Source organism: Pyrgilauda ruficollis, unplaced genomic scaffold (assembly GCF_017590135.1).
Source record: "Pyrgilauda ruficollis isolate IOZ18807 unplaced genomic scaffold, ASM1759013v1 scaffold72, whole genome shotgun sequence".
Classification (NCBI taxonomy): Eukaryota; Metazoa; Chordata; class Aves; order Passeriformes; family Passeridae; genus Pyrgilauda; species Pyrgilauda ruficollis.
In genome coordinates, this window is record NW_024529044.1 from 3,640,810 (window position 1) to 3,662,218 (window position 21,409).

Here is a 21,409-nt window from a genome sequence, read left to right on the forward strand (position 1 = left end):
TGTATAGGTAGGGTAAGAATGGTCTATGGCTGAAATACAGCCTTGAATTGATACCAGATCCAGCTGAGGTGCTGGCACCCAACCATCTCCGTTTATCTTCCAATTTCTAGCATTAACTTATAGATATTTATTTATTTAACTTATAGATATTTATATATCTAGCACTAACTTATAGATATTAAGAGGAGAACCATACATCAAAGTCAGTCATGCTGTAAATGTGCCTTATATTATCAATAAATGGAGATTCTAAAGTGATGTCTCATCTGTCCCTTATTAACCTGATCATGTTTAAAGAAAATATATGTATATACACCCGAAACATTCAAATAAACAAGTCTTTGTTGATTACTATCCCCCTCTTTTTGCTTTTTCTGCTCTACCATTTATCTTTCATCTTTGCTCCGGAAAGATCTTTTCTTCCCTTACCTTTTTTTCCCTCCTCCTTCCCTCATCAGGCACTGACGTTTTACTTGCAAGCTTTTCAGTATTTTGCTTCAGCTTTAATTTTCTTACATTTTTATAAATTCATTGTTGTCCCCACTTTATCTACATTGTGTCTTCTTCCTCTAAACAATACTGTTAAATATTTTATCCTGCTTATAATTGTCTCTGCTTAGTATTCCAGCTTCTTTATTTTATATTTCCTACTCAGTTTCTCTACAGCCACTTGTTGTAACTGAATATTTCATTTCAAGCCAGTCTCTCTCTCCTGGCAGCAGCAGTGTTTGATGCACTGCACATTTTTGAGGACTTGATGTATAATTTCTTTGCTCATAATACCTGGGACTTCCTGGTGATGCTTCTGATGTTTGGTGTTTGGGAGGCTGGACTCAGAGGCTAGAGACCAGCAGTATTCCAAATTATGGGTATCTTTAGGTGATCAGAGGTTGAGCTTGAGGCCAGTGACACCCTGTTACAAGTGACAAATTTATCAATATTGAAGTATGTGTGAGAAAGGCTCCTCAATGTTGCACAACTGCAATTCAGTCCTTGGAAGTTGCTCGATTTATTCCTGTTTCCTCCCAACTGCTTCCAAGCCTCTGTTGCTTCTGGTGGGTCATCCTTCTAAATTTCAGAACTGGAAGGAGACAGAGGCAACCTTCCAAGCAGGAATAAAAGATAATTCAGCAATTAATCTCTGGCATTGAGTTGTATCTGCTTGTGAACAGAGGGACCAGGGCTGTGACTCCTGCCTTGAGTGAGACAACAGAGTGCAGCAGCACATCTGTGTCTGAGCCCCCTGGGAAGGTAGGACTGGCTGCCAAACAGGAGCACTTTGGTAGCTTGAGCCTGTTTTCCTTAGTTGGTAAAGAGTCTCTTCCTTTTTTAACTTGTTTAGATTTGCTGCCCTGGGCTGTTCATACGTCCTTAAGAAGCACAGAGTATTCATGAGGTACAGTCCTCAAAAACTCTGAAATGTCATTCCCCATCCCTGGAAGTGTTCAAGGCCAGGCTGGATGAGGCTTGGAGCAACCTGGTCTAGTGGAAGGTGTCCCTGCCTGTGGCACAAGTTGAAAAGAGATGATCTTTAAGGTCCTTTCCAACCCAAACCATTCTGTGATTCTATGATTCATTCTATATTTGGAGCTTCACAGAATGGATGGCTAGAAAGAGCACAGAGCACAAAATAGCAAGTAACTTTTATTTATTTTGCACAATTAGAAGCAAGAAAAAGAAATAATTTCCTTTTAGAAAGATGGAAATCATAACAGTTTCTTCAGAAGAAATGAGCCGTGGTGTGAGACTGTTGTGTCCTTGACCTGCCTGGTAATATAGACCCCTATAGATTTTACAGATGCATTTATTAAAACCCAAAACATTAAAACATTTTTCTTGCGTACATTTACATCAGAAAATTTGCCATATTTAGCAGATGACACTGAAAATGTGTTTTCTAATAAAGTAGTCTAAAAAAGATGCAGTGAAATAGAGATGCCTTCCTGAACTTGACATAAATAGGTTAAATTAAAACAGTAGAAGATTATGATACTGTATCTTTTTGCCATAAAGATAAAAAGTACCCTCACAGAATGTAGGGGGGAAAAAAGGCAGTTTAATGCACTTAAGATGACAAATGGAAGAAACAAAGGCAAACCAGGAGTGCTGTTGGAACAAAACCCTGAAATGAAAGCAGAAGTAGGTGGCAGAGGTGCTTTCATACTGTGTCAGATTTTCAGTTTTGAGATGGTCAATCCATTCTTGTTTTTACATCCTGTTAGTGGGATTTGCATTTGATATCCAAAAGATCAGATTTGTTTCCTGCAGATTGAAAGCATATGCTACTTGTAAACCTCTTTTTCCTATGGCTTTTTGCAGTCTGTGTGTGCCTAGCATTCCTGTGGCATTCCTGTCATCTTTAATGGAAGAACTGCAGTGACTTTTCCCCCTTCAGATATATATGTAAAAGAACATGCATATTTTATAGCACTTTATGGATTTTTGTTTGTTTCATAGTTACATCATTTTGTTAGTTGCCTGTAGTACCCCTATGGCCACACTACTTAATTTTTCAGCTTCCAGTCCTCCAAATTAGTCTTGTCTCAGCACAAGAATATTCACAAGAGATCTTTTTTTTTTTTTTTTTTTTTTTTTTAAAGGAGAAATAAATACTTGTGTATTTGGAACTCAGTCTAAATGAAGGTTCTGTCAGTATTTTTATACTGCTTTCCTCACATCTTTAAACATAGATCTGTCTATATAGATTGTTAGTTGCTAACTAAATACTACTACAGATCAGTTTATCTTCTGGGAAATTAATATTGCATGTAACTTTGGAACAAAACAATGCTTATGAGCTAAATATATAAACTTTTTGTCAATCTTCGTTAAGGATTGGTTCCAGATTTGGGCCATCATGAAAGCCAGGGTCAGTATTTATTAGGGAACATTGTTATTCCCCACTGGTAAGGCTCTGGACTAGGGTGTTCAGGGTGTTGTTGAGAATAACAAATCCTCAGTGACTGTTCTGGGTACCTCTGTTTTTTTATTTCGGCCTTGAGCTAACAAGCAGAATCAGTGGGATTCAAGGGCATCCAGTATGGAAAAGTATTTACATACTCCACTTCTCTGGTTAAAGCCAAACCTTGCTGCTTCTTGTTTCCATGCACCCAGGTTCTCCTTCTCACCCTGTCCCCAAACACAGGTTTTCCATGAGACAAGTGAGGACTCACAAATGCTCCCGAACCAAGACAAACAAAACCACCTCAAGCATAGCTGGGAAGATCCCATCTGTGTCACTGGACTCCAAAACCAGACCTATTTCAGTGGCACCCCTTTCACTTACACAAATAAACTTCACTAGGTGCTGAGTTAACTTCACCTGCAATAGTTATTAATTCATTTTTCAGTTCATATTTTTTATTTGCAGTCTGATTTGATGTAGATCAACAGTAATTAGCCCATGGAACTTGTTAGATAAGCTACTCTTCCCTGCCTACTTGGAAAACAAAAGTCAACACCCACTAAGTGTTTTCCCAGACTCTTGTAGACAGAGGCTACATAATATTGCACCTGGAGAAAGGGAGCAATTCCAGCTTTCTGGGGAACAGCATGAGAGCAATTCCAGCTTTCTGGGGAACAGCATGAGAGCAATTCCAGCTTTCTGGGGAACAGCATGAGAGCAATTCCAGCTTTCTGGGGAACAGCACAGGAGCAGTTCCAGCTCCCTGAGTAACAGCCCAGGAGCGGGTGCAGTACTGGGTGTATTTGGGACGGCAGGACTGTTCTGCTGTTGGGGTGGAAGTTCTGTTTCAGTCTGGTTTCTCTGCATTTTAGTGTACAGTGCTGCTCTGCTTTAATAAGCAGGGAACTCAGCAAAGAGAAAATAAACTTTGCTGTAAGGGAAGCATTGTGGAGCATGGCAAAAGGGAAGAGTTGGGATCCCACAGAGGAACCCAAGTGTAGAATGTCCTCTGTGTGTGAGAGGTTGACAGAGCAGCCACTTGTGATTCTCATTCACTTGTTTGGCTGGGGACTGCTTTTGTAGAGCTGCTCAAATGTATTCCAGGAGCGAAGCACTCCAGGAACTTGGCCCTCAGGGAATCTTAATGCACCCACAATGCCCAGCTTTCAGCCAGCACGCTGCTCGTGTGTCTTTGAGTTATTGCAGGGAGTGAAAAGTGAGTGCACAGGATGTTTTGCAACAGGGAGTCACCTGCCTTCTGCTTTCACATGGTGAACAATCAGTGATAGTTAGAACAATCAGTATTGCTTAGGACTTGTTTTCTTAGAGTTCTCTTAGTGATGTTTTACTGTATTTTTCATGACTCTTCTACACTGAAATTTTTTTCCTGATTTTCAGTTAATGATTTATTTTTGCTTGGTGGCTTTTTAGCACTGGTGTTTGTCATTAGAATCAAGATAGTGAATTAAAACTGCTTGTTTCAAAAGCACTGTCATAAGCATGGGCCCAATGAGAATGATTTGTTCTAGAAAGGTAAGACATCTCTTAAGATAATTAAAATGTAAAACCAGAAACATAGTAACTACACAGAAAAAATCCATGCCAGATCTTGAAATTTAAATACTTAATGCATGAAAATGGACTAGGAATCATTCTAGTTCATGCTGTAATTTCAGAGATGCAGTATGTGTAAGACACAAAACTGTCAAAAAATGATTCTAAGTGAACTTTCAGGATTTGTGTTCTCTTAATTGAGTCCCGGAAACTGTGAAAGATATGGCAACTGAAACACTTCAGATGCAAACTTAATGATTAAACTCAGAAATGCAGAGATCAAAGAGAAACTGCTGGGAAGATCTGAGAATTAAGTCAGTTACAGATGTAAATAGAAGTTTCTGAAACAAAAGGTCTGTTGACAGTGCAAGAATGAAATCTTTAATCACTCAAAAAGAAAAATATTGGAGGATCAAAGAACATGTCAATAGACAGTAAAATAAAACCTCAATTGAATGAGTTAGCTAATTAATTTCAGCTTTAAGTAAGGGATAAGTTTTAAGAGGGACCAATTCTTTCTTTTGTGGCTAAACCAAGTACAGAGTAATAAAGTGAGAATTTGGAATTTATCACCATCAGTTACTTAAAGGATAAGATCAGGGCAGAAACTGTGTTCTGAGTGTTTACCAGTTAGCACAGATACACAAAATTCACACATGGGAAAACTTATCTAAATGTTTCATAGGAGAGTTATCAGGGGTATCATGTTATCTGGGGTTTCATATGCCAGAGGTTGCTTCACAACACTTTTACAAGAGTTTATCTTGTTTTTGGGCTGCTTGGGAGGATATGATTCTGCACACTATAATCTGAATTATCCATACTCCAGAAGCAGTTTTACTGGTTGTTGTCATGACTATGCTCAAAGTACTTTTACCATGCTAAAACTATCTCTATAGAAGGATGTGACAAACATAGTAGGAGGCAAATTGTGACCAATCCTCATTCCAGTTTTTGGAAGGAGAAATAAATCTGTATGTGGTATAGTGTAGGCTTTTTGTTGTACCAGTACAATTGATGCTGGCACCAACATGCTTGCATTTAAAAGATATGAGGCTTTGCTCTGAGGAAGTTCTATCTTTCCCAAAATTGCTACTTGTGACACAGGTCACCCAAGGCCATGCCAGAATTTCACCCACCCTTCAAAACTTAAGACAGGTTAGTGAGGTAAATTAAGCTTAGCATGACCCTGCTCTCCAGACCTCTGGCAACAGACAAGAAATAAATTAAATTAAAGACAATTAAGCAATATATTTTGTGGTATTGACATTTTGGTGGTATGTAGGGGAGATGACTGATATAGTTTCAAATTGTTGAAATTTGACTGGCATTCCACTGGGTTATGAACTGGCAACCAGGACATGATGACTGACTAGCTGTAAGTGCCCTGCTGCAGTTAGACACTGTCAGCTACTCACCAACCAGCCAAATGACAAAATCAAATTAAAAGGCACACTCAGAGCCACTACTGTGCAAGCCCCTGGAGACCCTGAATAAGCAGATGGATCTTATACTGAGTGCCAGATGTGAACTGGCAAGAAAACAATTCCAGAGGCATCATTCCCCTTCACTGGAAATTCCCTGTGTATAGATGTTCAGATCTTGGGGCAAAACAGAATGCCTCAAAATGAGTAGGAGGAAAAATCTGTTTTGTAAAAATTCAAGTTCAGAGCCAATGCAGAGAAGAAAGTAAAGGTTTTGCCTTTTAAAAGAGATAATATGTAAAGTATCAGATAATAGGAAAATATTTCTATTTGTTGGTTTTGGGGTTTTTTTACCACTTAGAGCTGAAAAAAGAGAAGAGTGAGTGAATGAAATTCCTGGAGGGACTCAGATCTAAAGTTGCAGGGTCTGTGCCAGCAAGTTGCAAGAGTAAAGCAATGCATTGACAAAGACTAGCATTTTTCTATCAGAATGGAAGAAATAACATCTGTCTACAACATGTACCAGGATTAATGCTGGTATGGAACAGTCCAACTGACCAACTGCAAAGTCTTAAATCTAACGTTTTGGATGCTCAGAGTGGAATTGCAGTGATGAAACCACTAGTTATTCGGATTGACTGTTGGTTTTGGCAGGGGTGAAACCAAATCATCATGTAAATTATTTTAATTACAAAACTAAGGAAGTTAATGTAGTCCAAAGTTTGGGTTAGTCTATTTTTGAGAGTAAATTCAAAACTGTTTTATTAACGGATGTGCTCATATATTTTTAAATCAAAGTCCCACATGCTCAGTAAATGCTTTGAGGGCTTTGTTAAAAATATATCCCGAAGGGATGAACCACTGGCTCAGCTGAAGTCAGTGGAAGCTTCTCAATTATTTTCATGAGGTTATAACATTACTCTCATTGTTTAAAAGGCATTTTCATAAAGTACATGTTAATTGTAAAATCTGGGGGCATCTGTACATCTGGGGGCATCTTCTAAAAACCTGTAATTGTTTCTGCACTCAGGTGGTAAAAGAGCAAAAATTTAAAAGATAGATATAAATCAATTTGTAGTTTAAATATTTGTTTTATGCACATTAACAATTAAATGTTTTAATATAGACAACACTTAAAGGAAAACCACTGTGATTATTGCTAATTCACAACATATCCATTGCTTGTGGACATAATCTATAAATATTAAGCTGTGACAGCTTGCCAGAACTTCTTCATAAGAACCTACTGATAGAGTTTTTCTAAAGAGACTTCTAAAAGCAGCAAACTGGTGACCCTGCAGTTGCCACCTGCAGCAGTTGTTTCTCCAATTTTCCCAACAAGATTTGTTGAAACTCTCTGTATCACAACGTCTTTATTGGTAATGGATCCCTCCTTAATTTGCACTGATGCATTTGGAATGTCAGCTTCCAAAACAAGGCACATGGGAGGCATTTAAAGTAGATTTTATGAAAGGGAAATGAACAAAGAGCATGTCAGGTTCCATTTTGATTTGCATGACAAATCCAGCATGCAGTGTTCTGGTGGGTCGGGCTGGGCTTGCCTGCCACTCACAGCGTTTGTCACTTTGGTATGAGCACTTTTGACAGTCCGTTATGTTAATTGTTCTAAGGATTGTTTTGCTGGGGGAAGAAAAGGAAAGGCATTTTTATTTTTGTACTTGTTCCATCTACAGGAAAGTAGGGATATCTCAGGGAACAAAAAATGTTTTCAATTGGGTTTTGATCTATTTTTTTTTTTTTTTTGTAAATAATCCTGGGAGGTCATCAACAAAGTTCAGTATTTTAAATCTCATTGTTACTCACTCTGTGGTTTTGAGTGGGAAGTACCAGGCCCCTAAACTAGAAACTTGGGGAGTCTATTGTTTTGGTGCACACCATTCTTTGATCCTTTGAGTCCCACAGTGATGGGTCCTGCAGAGTGGTTTGTGCTGTGCCTATATGCTTCTATGGGATGATATTGTGGTGCTTTGACAAGTGCTAGCAAGAAATTTAATGCCCTCTGAGGCCTTGCTGGACACCCATTGTTATCAGTGTGGGGGAACTCTCAGACCTGTTGGTAGATCTGTGCATGGGACTGAATTCTCCTGGAGGCACGTTCAAGGTGGAGGTTGCTGTGGCCCCTGAGGGTGCACACACTTCTCCATCATCTACATTAAAACAGTTATGGATGGTTTGGTGAGTTTCAAAGTTCCTGACCTACTTCAAGTGGCAGAACACTGGAGGTTGATCACAGAACATTATTTTCAGACTGGCAGAACAATCAAACAAAGTTTCAGAAGACTCTGTTGCTTATGCTGGTGTCTCTCACCAAAATCAGTTACTGCTGATTTTCATCCAAAGAAGAGCTGAATGGTTGAAGAGAGAGGAGAGCAAGAAGACAGAAATAGAATTTTCCAGAGGTTTTCAGGTAATAGCTGGCATTTACCTTTTCAATTCCTAACTTCTACACTGCATGTAGTGTTGTCATTTTCGTATTGGGATCTACATGCACCATGACAGATTAGCTCTAAGTACAGAATGCTTTTTAGTATGAAATCATGCACTCAGATGCAAAAATACTCTAATGAAGTGAAATAATCCAGTAGTAATTCCAATCACACTCTTGCTCAGCAATTCAGTGTGCTAATGTTACTTTTGATGTCCAGTGCCATTCTCCTCAAGGGTTATTTTAGTAAAATTTGTGGACTTGCACAAGAATCAGCTTGAGCTGGTGCATCTCAAAACATGAAACCTAATATAATTAACAAGTTACTGGTGATTATGAATAACACTCTTCCACCACCACTGAGGACTGCTGTGCTCCTTTACTGAAAGCTGAACCCAGTGGAAGCTGAACTCACTCAACTTTAGGTCCCAAGGGACTGCAGGCTTTGGCTCACCAGTGGGGATGGCTGTGCTGGGGCAGCCGTGCTGATCCCCCTCCAACCTGTGGAGGGCATTCAGTGTTGGACAAGGGAGTCTCCAAGGAGGACAGTCTCCATCAGGAATTTTCCTTGTCCTTGTGGGATGGGTAAGGGGTCCCTTGGCACGAGGCAGCTGCAATCCAGAGCTGCCCGGGCCACCAACTTCTGAATGCAGCACCAGTCTGTACTTCTTGGTCTTGTGACTGGATGGTGTCTCTCCATTTCCTGGCAGCTTTTCTGTTTGGGTACTTCTTGGAAAATCATGTCACTATTTCCTGTCAGAAGGAAAAGTTGCTAAACATGTCCCACTAAGAATTAGTTTAGTTTTTTCCTAATTGGTCCCAAAATTGAAAAAAAACCACCACAAATCCAAGTCACAGCAGGTGAAAAAAATTACTGCTGTTCTTGATAGTTCTTTTAAAGTGTTTAGTCTTACCTGTGTTTTTAACAAAAGTCGATTGCTCAGGTACTCGCTCTGTACTTGGCAACACCTGTTAAAACCTTTGACTCTAAAGGAAAAAATCACTCACTTCTTTTTCTGCTGTTACGTACTAATTCTGTGCCAGAAGACCTCTTGCCCTTAGTCTGCTGCCTCTTCCCCTTGTACTTGTTTTTTCAAGACAAACATCTGCCTTTTCCCCCAGGAGGGAGCGATGGCTGTGACAAGGTAGGTTTGGATGTGGGGTTGGTTCTGTGGCTGACCAGCTCAGTGACAGCAGTGACAACTCAAAGCATAAGCAGCAGATACTGCTGTGGATAATATGCATTTAAGCAGTTTTCTCAATAAATGATCTCCCATCTCAATTTATATTTTCTGGAACATCCCTAATTTAAGAAACAAAAATTGACTGTTGTCTGGTTTTGTTGTTAATTTTCTCAGAATCATAGACCCATGGAATGTTCTGGGTTGGAAGTGGCGTTAAAGATCATGTAGTTCTAACCATCAGCCATGGGCAGGGACACCATCCACTACACCAGGTTACTGCAAGCCCTGTCTAACCTGACCTTGAACACTTCCAGGAATGGGGAATCCACATGTTCTCTGGGCAACCTGTGCCAGTATCTCACCACCGTCACAGCAGATGATTTTTTATTAAAAATTTGGAAGGTGGAAAGAATGAAGGTGCCAAGTGAGAGACAAAGAGCCATTTGTCCTGGAGGACTCCCACCAAGAATCAAAGTGCTGGAGCAGTTCCAGGCTGATGTCCCGTTACTGAGCCTGGCCAATGCCATCGTGTTTAGCTGCAAGGCTGGTGCCAGGAGAATGGTGCCACACTCTTTTCGGTGACATCCAGCGACAGGACAACGAGCAACGGCCATAAACTAAACCACAAGAAGTTCCAGCTCAACACGAGGAAGAATTTATTTTCGTGGAGTGTGGCAGAGCACTGGAACAGCTGCCCAGGGAGATGCCGGAGTCTCCCTCTCTGGAGACATTCCCAACCCACCTGCGTGTCCCCTGCTGCAGGCGACGCTCCGTGGCCAGGGAGGTCGGACTGGGCGATCTCCAGCGCTCCGTCCAACCCGACCGAGCCTGTGGAGGCTCTGCGGTGCTGGTCCCGCCAGCCGGGCAGGGGGCGGCAGAGGGCGCAGCGGCCCCGGAAGCGGCGCGGGCAGCGGGCGGAAGCCGGGCCGTGCCGTGCCGTGCCGGGCCGGACACACCGGAGCGCCGCGGCCATGGCAGAGCGCATCGAGCAGCGGCTGGAGGATCGCATCCCCGAGCTCGAGCAGCTGGAGCGGGTCGGGCTTTTCACACGCAAAGAGATCCGGTGAGCGGGGCCGGGGCCCGGGCGGGCGGGTGAGCGCACGTGGTGCGGCCGGGAGCGCTCCGGGCGCTGATCTCCCGTTCCCGCAGGGCCGTCCTGAGGAAAGCCTCGGCTCTGGAGTACAAAATCCAGCGGAGAGCGCTGCGGAAGGAGGATTTCATTAATTACATCCAGGTAGGTTTCACCGAGCGGCAGAGCGGGGCGGTTCTCGGCGCAGACCCAACTCAGTTAGTTAGATCTCGGTGCAAATCTCAGTTAGACCCGGGTAGCTTTGTAGGTCTGAAAACGGAGACCCCCACCTCACCAGGTCCCTGGTGTTCATCTGTGAGTGGCTCTTGGCGCCGGAATAGGAAGCGTAGCCAGCAGTTGGTGCCCGAGTTTGGGGTCAGGCTTCTCCAGTGTTGTGACCTTTCCTGTAGGTTCTTGTCTCTCCAGGGATGTAGAGCCCCCGGTTCCCTGATGTGCTGTGCAAAGGGGGAATGTGTTCCCTGATGTGTGTAGTTAACGGGAATTAGTAGGTTCAGTAAGACGAAACGGTTGCTGAAAGGGTGGTCGGGCTCTGAACAGGCTTCACAGGGAATGGTCCTGGCCTGGAGCCTGACAGAGCTCAAGAGTGTTTGGACAACGCTTTAAGGCACAAGGTGGGATTGTTGGGCTGCCCTATGCAGGGCCAGAAGTCTTAGAAATGTAGTGACTCAGCCAAAAACTACTGTATATGTTTTCCTGACAGTAATGTTTATTGTCCACCTGATCATCTATAACAAACTTGATGTAGTTTGTTTTTTGTTTGTTTTTTTTTTTTTTGCCTTGCTGTTATGGGTTTCCACATTTGCTGTTAAATGTTTTTTTCTTCCTATTCTAGTATGAAGTTAATCTGCTGGAACTGATCAAGAAAAGAAGAGCAGTAAGTTTGTCAGCTGTTAAGAGTGCAAAATACTTTATGCCAAATCTTCTATTTCAATAAAATTAGTATTTTTTCCCTTCTAGCGCATTGGCTATTCGTTTAAGAAGGATGAAATTGAGCACTCTATTCTGCACAGAGTCCACAGCCTGTTCAACCGAGCTACGGGGAAATGGAAAGTAAGTTTATTTGTACTGAGATTCGGAATTCTTTTTTTTCTGTATGCCAGGTCATTGTACAGAGGATGTGTTGTTTGCTGGTCAGTGTACAAGTGATTTTGTACATTGTGAAGTTGATTCTCTTCTTTTGATTTCCAACAGGATGATGTCCAGCTCTGGCTTTCCCATGTTGCATTTTGCAAGCAGTGGGTGAGTTTTCAAATCCTGATCTTACCCAGGTTGAGACTGGTGCTTATTCACGTATCTGAAACTTGATTTAAAGTTAGGGGTACAAACTTTACTGCTATATGCTCTAATACTGAAATAATTTTATAGTATTGTTGGAGCTGCTTGGGATTTTCACTGATGTGTGTAAGTGTACAGTTTGACGGAGAGTGAATTAGTATGAAATTTGATGCAAGGGCAAAGGTGAGGCTGACTACATTAAATCTGGAATACCAGTTGGTTTATGAGAACCATAATATTGGTTATACCTTCTCTGGAGGGAGTGATTCACTTGTCTGTGAATTGTGATTTTCTTCCAAATATTTATTGTAGTGACTGCTGAAAAGCCTAATTCTGACAGTTTTGTACGTGATAAACTCAGCTGTGCAATGCTTCACATTATTACCAGCATTCAAGTGTTGTCATTTCTGTACTGAAGAAGGTGACTTTGCATAGTGATGAAGGAAATACAGTTTCTATCTCAGAATAGGGCAGTGAAATCATGGGTTTGGGACTTGGCAACATTTGTGTTGGCTGTGTGGTTCAGAAATTTGAGTAAGCCATGCTGCTTTAATGTGGTGACATTTAAATGCTGGTCACTAGTGAGTGAATAAGAAAAACTTTCTACTGTAGATAAAGTAGCAGAGAAGCATCTTTTTCTGAGCAATTGTACTACAGCTTGTAACCTTTCCTACTGAAACTCTGGTGCTGGGGGTTCAGTTCAGTGCCAGAGGGGGTGAAACAAAACTACTTCTTTTACAGAACGCAAAACATCAACTCAGTAAGGTGTTTTCTACCATGTTGGCCATTCATTCCAATAAACCAGGTAAATAGCACAATGGTGAGTGCTGCATAAATGCCTCAGCACAGATTGTCTGGATGTTGGTTTAAGTTCTTGTAGATCTCAGTTCAAGCTGTTGGGCTGAAGTTCCTACTGTCTGTTCTTTGCCTTGCTTCTGCTTCAGAGAAGGGCTCTGACAGGGGTTGTGCTGAGCAGTCATAAAGGGATGTGAAGTAGGTCAGAATGCCCAATTCTCATGTGTACTGGGGACTCAGTAGATGGAGAAGCAAGAGATGTCAGTTGCTCATGACAGCCTTTTGGCTTTTGAAGGCATCATTAGATCTGTAGCTAAACCAGATTAAACTTCCTGGAACTGCCTGTCTGCTTTACAGTTTTACGTGGGAGATAATCAGTCTTATCCTGGGGCTGAGCTCATGTTGAGAGGTTAAATAAATTTATTTGTGTCACCTGTTGCAGCACTGTGGATTATGGCAGCAAAGTGGGAAATGGAGACACGACTGTCATCAGAAAGTGCCAGGCACTTGTTCCTTCGTGCTTTGCGCTTCCATCCAGAGTGCCCCAAACTTTATCAAGAAGTGAGTTCCTGTTTTTCTTCTATGACCACTTGTTCAAGCAGAGCAAATCAATTCAGCATGTTTCCCAGATCTGTCTGGGACAACTGCAGAAACTTGTTTTTCCATCAGCAGGAAAATGTAAAAAATTTAAAAAAAAATAATCCCAAACTTCTTTTCTAAGGTACTGTTAAGCTCTGCTAGGACATAGTTGTCAGGCTCAGTCTGGCATCCCCAGTCTTTGTTAAGGAACTTGGTTTTCTTTGGGGGCAAGTTAAGGTTTAAAGAATGACTAAATGATCATTGCTACCTGTTGGAAATTCCTGGGCAAATACACAGGGCAGATAGTGGTAGGTGCACAAACCTTCAAAAACTGAGGCTGTAGGACGTGTGTGGGATGTGTCAAAGGCTAATTTGTATCTCCTCAGAGCTTGTTTTATCCTGTTTGTGGACTTAGATTTTTATAATTTATCCCCAGACTAATTTCATTTTGTTGTCACTCTTGCAGTATTTCAGAATGGAGCTTATGCATGCTGAAAAACAGAGGAAGGAGAAGAAGGAATTTGAACAAGCAAAGATGGACCTGGTAAGTCAGCTAAACTTACACAAGCAGACAATATCTTTTAAGTATTACATGTTGAAATTCAGTTTTGGATTAATGTTTTATTTGACAATGGCTTAGAGGAAGTTTTTGTTCATGTTCTGCACCTGTGTGGAGCTTCTCAAGTATTTGCTGATGCTCAGTTCTAATACTTCATACTTTTTTTTTTTTCCTTTGCATTTGTAGAATCTTTTATTACATTCCCCAGTCAGAAAATTAATGATAATTTTTGGAAAGTAATAATCAGATTCATACCTGATTTCTTTATAGTTGATTCGTGTAAGTTACATAAAAATAGACTTGCAGGAAGAAAAACATTTATATATTTTGATTTTTCTTTCCCTGTTTGCAAAAATGTTAGCTGAGAAAGGACAATAATTTCTTCAATGATATGCTTGATATTTCAGGGGGAATTCAATTACTCTGAAGAAATTCTCAATGGGGAGATGGCTCGCATAGTCTACAGGGATGCTTCTCAGAAAATTAAAGGTGAATGAGCATTTCTTGTACTTATTCATTAAGAAAATTGTAACCTTTAACCCAATTCTGCAGTAGGCAATGCTGATAGGCTTGGTTTCAGTGCACACACTGAGATCCTTTTTTCAGCTACACCATTTTTTCAGCAGAACTTATTAAATGCCAGAGTATAAATTAATGGTAGTTCTCATTGCACGTCTTTCCTGCAGGCTGACATCTCTTCCAGCACAACAGCTTTCAGGCTGAAGAGGCCTAGTGTTGGGTTACAGCCCCAAAACTTGATTGTTTAAAGAAAGAAAACTGAAGGAGGGTTCAGAGTTACACACTTTTTTACTTTGCTGAACATTAGATCACAACTAATCAGCTACCATGAGTGGCAAAAAAGTTAGAATTCAGACTAGTAATAAACCAGGCTAAATTATTTTAAATTAAGCAGGCTTGGTAAAAATAAGCCATTTTATTGAGAGAATTGGGTAAAATTACTGCAAACTAGTAGCAGATATCTTTGACTGCTCATGATAGATGGGGATATTTTGGAAGACTGGGAAAAATACAATAATGAACATTGAAAATTAGTGGGGAAAAAGGATATTAGAGGAAATTTCAGAAAGAGTTGGTTTAATTTAATTTTCTGGAAAAATCATGAAAAAAATAGGCATACAAATGATTTGTAAGCACCTAAAAATAGTAAGGTGAGTAATGGCTGGTGTGCGTTCACAATGATCTGATTATGTCCAGTCATGTCACTTGGCATTTTCAAAGGTAACTTGTGGAGACACAAGATGGACACAATTCATGGACATCTATTTTGTACATCTTTGGAGAGATCTGTCCTGAGTATTTTGTGTTTTCATGGCAGTCAAGTGAGGGAATAGAGGAGGTGCTGATTAAATTTGCACGTGGAACCAAGCTACAGAAATATAAAGTGGAATTGATGTAATATCTTGAGGAATTCTTCAGCAAATACTCCACTTGATAGTTTATCTTCTCTTGAAATGTAGGTGTTGAGTTCCAGCTGGCTGTGCTCTCTATTGCAAAGCTCTTTGATTTTACTCAAGATTTGCAAAAAGAAATCCTTGAAAGGTGAGTTATGGCTTTGTGTTGTATTTTTATTCTAATTTGGTTTGGTATTTAAGAAACATGTTCTCATAAGTTATAACTCTAACTTAGAGTGCATTGACTGGACTTTCAGAACTAAAAGTCTGTTCCTCTAGGGAAATAGTGTTAAGGCTTATGTGAAGTCCTTTAAGAAAACCAAAAGCATGATCTTTAGAAGAGGATACTTGTATCTAATTTCAGGAAGGGCTTTAAAAAACTGCTAGGAACATTTAGGTAAAATACAGTTGTCACTGAATAATTAGTGCACTCAGTTTCTGTAAATTCATTGCAGGAACTGTGGATTTTCTTACTGTACTTTGGTGGGGTTTTTGCATCTTTTGTTTCTCAAGTTGTTCCTCTCAAAAGAAAGATCTTTCTTGACAGCTCCTTGTCTGTTTCATGTTATTTCTGAAGAATATCCATATTAAACAATATTTTAAAAAGCTAATATTTTGTCTTTCTCTTGTGGAAATTTTTTTTTTCTGGCATTTGGTTACTTAGCAATTAACTACATTTCTATAGCAATATAACAACCCTCTTAAACATACCTGCAGGTAAGGACTGGTGGCTGTGGGCTGTTACAAGCATGTTGTGTTCAGTTTGCAGGCCAGATATGCTGATGATCCCCTGACATGGGACTACATGGCCCGCCGGGAGCTGGAGCTGGGGTCCCTGCAGCCCACAGAGCACACCACAAAGCAGAAGAAAGCCTCAGAAATGGCCCAGAGAGAGGAACGGTGCTGTGCAGTCTTTGATGAAGCTGTGAGAGCAGTCCCAACAGGTGAAATGATCTGCCTGCATTTTAACATTTGTTTCTGGTACTTGAGCAGCCTGTAAAAGCCTTGAAGGTGATGGCAGGCTCTACCATGCCTAAGAGAAGGCAAGCAGTTCTTAGATGCTACCTCTTGGGATCTATTTTATATATTATTTGGGTTATTTTCCAGTGTATTTATGCTCTTAACTGCTTAACTGAAAATGTGTCTGCTGCTGGTCAGCTGTGAGTAAGAAGTGGTTTTGAGTTGCCAGGGGAGTGAATACCCAGCTTCAGCCTCTGGTCTTGTTCTTACTTGTAAAGGAGCTTGTCAAGGGACTATTTGTGGAGAGGTCTCAAACTTGCTGCTGAACAGCCTTTAAAGCCATAGAACAGTTTGGGTTGGAAGGGATCTTCAAAAGTCTCAGCTGAACTAAGAGCTTGATGTTCTTTACCAAGAGTTACTGCCTGCAGCTTGGACTGGGGAGTAATTTTAAAGTGTAATGTTATAAATCTACGGCCTGTCTTGTAATACAAGATTTTAAAATAAAGTTGGCATTAACACTTTGTATCACATTTTGTATCTTTATATTTCTTAAAGACAAACATTTGTTGTTATTCTTGTGATTCTCTGAAGTGTGATATTATGCCTTTGCTTCTACAGAGGACATGTGGAAATGCTACATCACTTTTTGCTTAGAGAGGTACAACAGAAAAACCAATAGTGAAGAATTAAAGCAAAAGGTAAAATTTATTAGGAAATAATTCTAACAAATCATCCCTATATTTATTGACTTTTGTAATAGCTCGGACAAGAAGCAAATGTATTTTGACATTTTATCGAAAATACTTAATAATGATGTACCTGTGGCCATCATTAAAAACAACTTAATCTCCATGTGGGGGGATCACTTTTACTGCTAGGCTTACAGGTGTCCTGTCTGGACATGATTAACCTGGACCTGATTAACTAGCCTTGTCAGTAAGTACAGTGACCTCTTTGGATAAAAGCTAAGACTGCAGACTTGTTAATCATGGAATTGTGGAATGGTTTGGGTTGAAGGGGATCCAAAAAATTCACTGACAGGTCTTTCAAACCTCTGCTTGTTCAAAGAAGACGATGAATTAAAATTACTCTTGCAAATAAGTCTGAGCAAAGTTTGGTGCTGGCACATGGCTAATTTAATTATTACTCAGTGAATTAATTAATTATCCTCTGCAACTTGGTTCCCTAGTATTACACTAAAAGAACAATACAACGTTGTTCTTTGCTCCTTAAGGAAGAGAAGTAAATGGTCAGATTTCCACTTTGTCTTGGAATGTTTGCAGGTACCTAGAGCATTAGACACATAATGTGTAATTAGATATTCACTGACATGATACACAATCCATGTGGACTTCTTGGGATGTTAGAATCTAGTATATATATATATATGTATATAGGAATAATGCTTGTTTTCTTTTTATTCTTCTTTGTTGGTTCTAGAGGCTGGAGAGGACACTGAGTGTGTTCAGCAAAGCCCATGAGTCCAATTTGCTGTCAGAAGCTCTCTACAAGCAGTGGGTAAGAACTGACACAGAAGAAACAGATGCTGAGACTTTCCTGCATTATTTGTGTGCCTGCTTTTGCCATTTTGAATAGGCACAAAGATGAACTATTTTGGTTCAAAGCCCTGTTTTTTAACAAAGCTGTATTTGCTGGGTTTTAGCTTCAGCTCTTACTGGACTCCAACCTCTCTGAGAGGGCTGTGGAGGTGGCAGAAGCTGCAACCACGCACTTCAGCCAGTCCGTGGAAACGTGGCAGATGAGGCTGCGGGTGCTGATCCAGCTGAAGAGGGATGATGTGACCCAGAGTTTTGAAGAAGCCATTAAACATGTGAAATCTAAGGTCTGTGCTGGTTTAATGGACTTGCATGCATTAATCTTGGGCCAGAAACCCCTGATGATTGGTTGTTTTGAGGTTTTTGTGTTTGGGTGGTTTTTTGGAATTTTTTGTTGTTGTTGTTGTTTTTTGTTTTGTCTACAAGGCATTTAAAGTCCTTAACTATTTTTAAGGTCAGAAATAAGAACTTGACGTTTCACATGCAAATTGCATTCTGGAGTATTAGGGAATTGTCAGTTCACTTAAAATTCACATGTTTAAAATCTGAATGCTTACAGTTGACATTTTACATATTCTCCTAACAGCGAGCTGGTGTTTGTGTCTTAGTGGAAAAATGTGTTTCCTTTTCTTCACTGTCTGATACACATGTGTGGTATTTCAAGCCTTGAATTAGCTGTGTCCTCTCCTGCTCTGTTCCATTTCAAACCCTGAGCACAATGAGTGAGGCAGCAAGAAGGTTTCTTTCCTTTTTGTTCTTGGAGTCACCTCTGTGTACTGCAGTGCTCAGTGGTGCAGAACTTGGTTCTCATCCCTGGCAACACAGCTGTCCCAGCTAAGGATGATTTATCCTGTAAGTGAGGAAGGAAATGAGAAGTCATTTCAGTGTGCAGTTCAAAGTTGTCTTTCCAAGAGCTGTGTCCAAAGAGTATTTTTTATGGCAGGTGATACAAAACCTGATGGCTGTGTTGCTGTAAATCAGAGTCACTGAATTTCAGCCATTTGATGTGTTTGCTGACCTTGTAGGGCACTTTGCCATTGTGGACCCTCTGGGTGGAATGGAGTGAGAGCACAAACAGCAAGGAGGACACAGAAGCTCTCTACCAGGTACTTGGCTAATCAAAATCTACTTTTTTGTCTGTGTCAATAAAATGGAACAATGTGTGTGGGTGGAACATGCAACAAATGCTTTATACTGAAGTTCCTTCATGGATGTGTTGATATCAAAGAATTTCAAGCAAAACTATGTGCCTTTAAAAAAACAGTTGGACATAGACTTACAGGCACAAATGTCATTCCCATGTTCTAAGGCATGTGGATGTTTGTAAGCATAACCAATGATGGACTCCTACTTTGTGGTCTAGAATATTTGCTCTGTTTTCAGATACTTATCTGAGCATGGAAAAGAGAATTTTCCAATTTGTGTGAAAACATCAGTCTTTTTACAGAAAAGTCAAGATCAGAATGAGGATTTTATTCTCACTATGAATTTCCTCAGTAGTGTAGCGCAAAACATTTTCTCTTTGCCTGGCATGTTCTGTTTTTTCCTCCCATTTACCACATAAAACATGTATTTCAGGTGGGAGCTTGAATTCAGCTGTCGTAGAGTATTGTGAAACCCTCTGCGTGAAGGGATTTATGGAAATGCCAGTTCCAGCTATATGGAATACTGAAGGAGAAATGTGTTTTAGACTTAGGAGATCTCCTTTGTGACAGATGCCTAATTAGGGAGATGCACTAATTGAGCCATTTAATTGTAGGTTATGTGATAGGTTTATTTTTTGTTTATTTTGATGGGTTTTTTCCTTTTAAACTTGCAGAGATCCTTACATGCCACAACGCCTGCTGAATCTGTGACTATGAAAGAAATGTATCTTGACTGGACTTACAGAAACAATGGTTATAAGAAAGTTAAAAGACTCTTCACCAGGTAAAAAAAAATACCTTCAAAGTGGATTATTCTAGGGTATATGTTAAGAGTCCTTAAGTCTAAAGTCACTTATCTTATTTCAGCTTGTGTGAAAATCGTCCATTTTCACTTGACTTCTTCAGGAAGATGATCCAAATAGAAAAGGAGCAAGTAAGTTGTTGACTATCCAATTAATGCTTTGTGTTTGTAAAATACAGTTCTAACTTGGGATTTAAATGGGAAGCAGAGTAGTGGTGTTAGTCTGTGATCAGTTCATGTTTGTCTCTGCAGTTGATTCACAGGATGTGATACAAACCCAAGTTCCATGGTAACTAGTCTTCAGCAGTGTGTGTAATTGCCATGACTCTCTCTCTTTGTCAGAATCTAATCATGCTGCAGATTCACTTCTGCACAAAATAAGTGGTCTTTTAATACCCTCCTTTTTTAGGAATCCTGCAAAATGCTTAATCTGAGAGAATACTATGAACGTGCCTTGAGGGAATTTGGTTCAATAAATACTGGTAAGGAGGATTCTGGTTTTTATTATTTATTTATTCATCCCTTCATTCACTGCTGCCTCTTTTATTTCCATCTATTTTAAAAGGTACCTGTTTGTTCTGCCCTTGTGCTTGCTGTCATGCAGAGTGGAGCTTATTTCTTCTGTGCCATTAAGAGTAGGACACTGCAGGGACCCTCCACTGTCAGCCCAGGGTCATTGGCACTGGGATGGCTTCAGCAAATCACGTTCAGACACTGGCTGGCATAAGAGATGTGTATCACTTTTAATTTGGATTTATGAACAGTATGGAGCTATATATTTATAATCAAGATTTCTGCAATATTCATTTGAAGAAAGTACACAGCTCAGTTATTGTTGCATTATTTCTGCAGACATTACTGTTCCAGCTGGGAATAGAACCCAGGGTTTTTGCTCCTCAAGGTTTTTGTTTCACAAAGTGAACCCTACTGCATTATCAAAGATACTTAGAAAAAGAGTTTCTAGTTAGGCTTGCCATGTTTGTTAAGTAATATCTAGTCAAAATCTAACCAGAACTTTCATTTTTCTTTTAAAGACCTCTGGCTCGATTATATCAAGGAGGAGCTGAGTCATCCCCAAGGCAAACCAGAAAACTGTGGGAGCATTCACTGGCGAGCAATGAAGATGTTGCAGGGAGACCTGGTGGAAGATTTTGTTTCTAAATACACTTTATTGCAAACTGGACATTTATGAAAAACTATACATAGTTATAACACAACTGTGCATTTTTAAACTTTGTACAAAGGTAAATATGTTCCTGGACTTTATTAAAGTTTACCTTTACATTTTATGTGACAAAAAAAAATCATCTTCTCTGTTGCAATCATTTCTAGTGTTGATTCTGCCAGGGGCAGGTTCAAGTGCACAGAGGAAGCAAACCTCTGAGGGTGTTTTCATCGAGACTTCTGAGAGCAAACTCTTGATCTGCTTAAACATTCAGATAGTTCTAGTGCATCAGTTTTTACACTTACAGCACCTAAATACAAAAAATCCAAACCAAACCCAGTGCAAACTACACCTGTGGGTCATCTTTTTATCTTATGAAGTTGAATCATGAAAAGTGAAACTCTTTTCATTAGGTATTCAGAAATCAATAAAATTGCAGTATTTATTGCTTCCTAGCCTTGAGATATGTAATGTTCATGACAGAAAGAGAAACAGCCTCTGCAGCTATTTTGTGTTGGTGTTTGCATCGTGAGAGTGATAAAGGGTAGAGGGGAGTTG

At 40.2% G+C, this 21,409-nt stretch overlaps 1 protein-coding gene across 1 annotated transcript; it reads left to right on the plus strand.

Annotated features, from left to right (window-relative positions):
• Nucleotides 1–10,430: 10,430 nt before the first annotated feature.
• UTP6 (UTP6 small subunit processome component) lies at nucleotides 10,431–20,986 on the plus strand. Its single transcript, XM_041485844.1, has 19 exons — nucleotides 10,431–10,576; nucleotides 10,663–10,747; nucleotides 11,436–11,477; nucleotides 11,561–11,653; nucleotides 11,795–11,842; nucleotides 12,620–12,683; nucleotides 13,116–13,234; nucleotides 13,719–13,796; nucleotides 14,219–14,300; nucleotides 15,290–15,371; nucleotides 15,986–16,167; nucleotides 16,802–16,881; nucleotides 17,624–17,701; nucleotides 17,847–18,026; nucleotides 18,765–18,845; nucleotides 19,559–19,668; nucleotides 19,752–19,818; nucleotides 20,096–20,168; nucleotides 20,721–20,986. The coding sequence occupies exons 1-19, from the start codon at nucleotides 10,485–10,487 to the stop codon at nucleotides 20,876–20,878; spliced, it is 1,794 nt and encodes a 597-aa protein (XP_041341778.1). The 5' UTR covers nucleotides 10,431–10,484; the 3' UTR covers nucleotides 20,879–20,986.
• The last annotated feature ends 423 nt before the right edge of the window (nucleotides 20,987–21,409 follow it).

Coding starts and splice junctions, on each gene's coding strand:
- UTP6 (XM_041485844.1), top strand. CDS start 10,485: ATGGCAGAGCGCATCGAGCAGCGGCTGGAGGATCGCATCCCCGAGCTC. Junction 13,797..14,218: donor AACAAGCAAAGATGGACCTG/GTAAGTCAGCTA, acceptor TTGATATTTCAG/GGGGAATTCAATTACTCTGA. Junction 16,168..16,801: donor TGTGAGAGCAGTCCCAACAG/GTGAAATGATCT, acceptor TTGCTTCTACAG/AGGACATGTGGAAATGCTAC.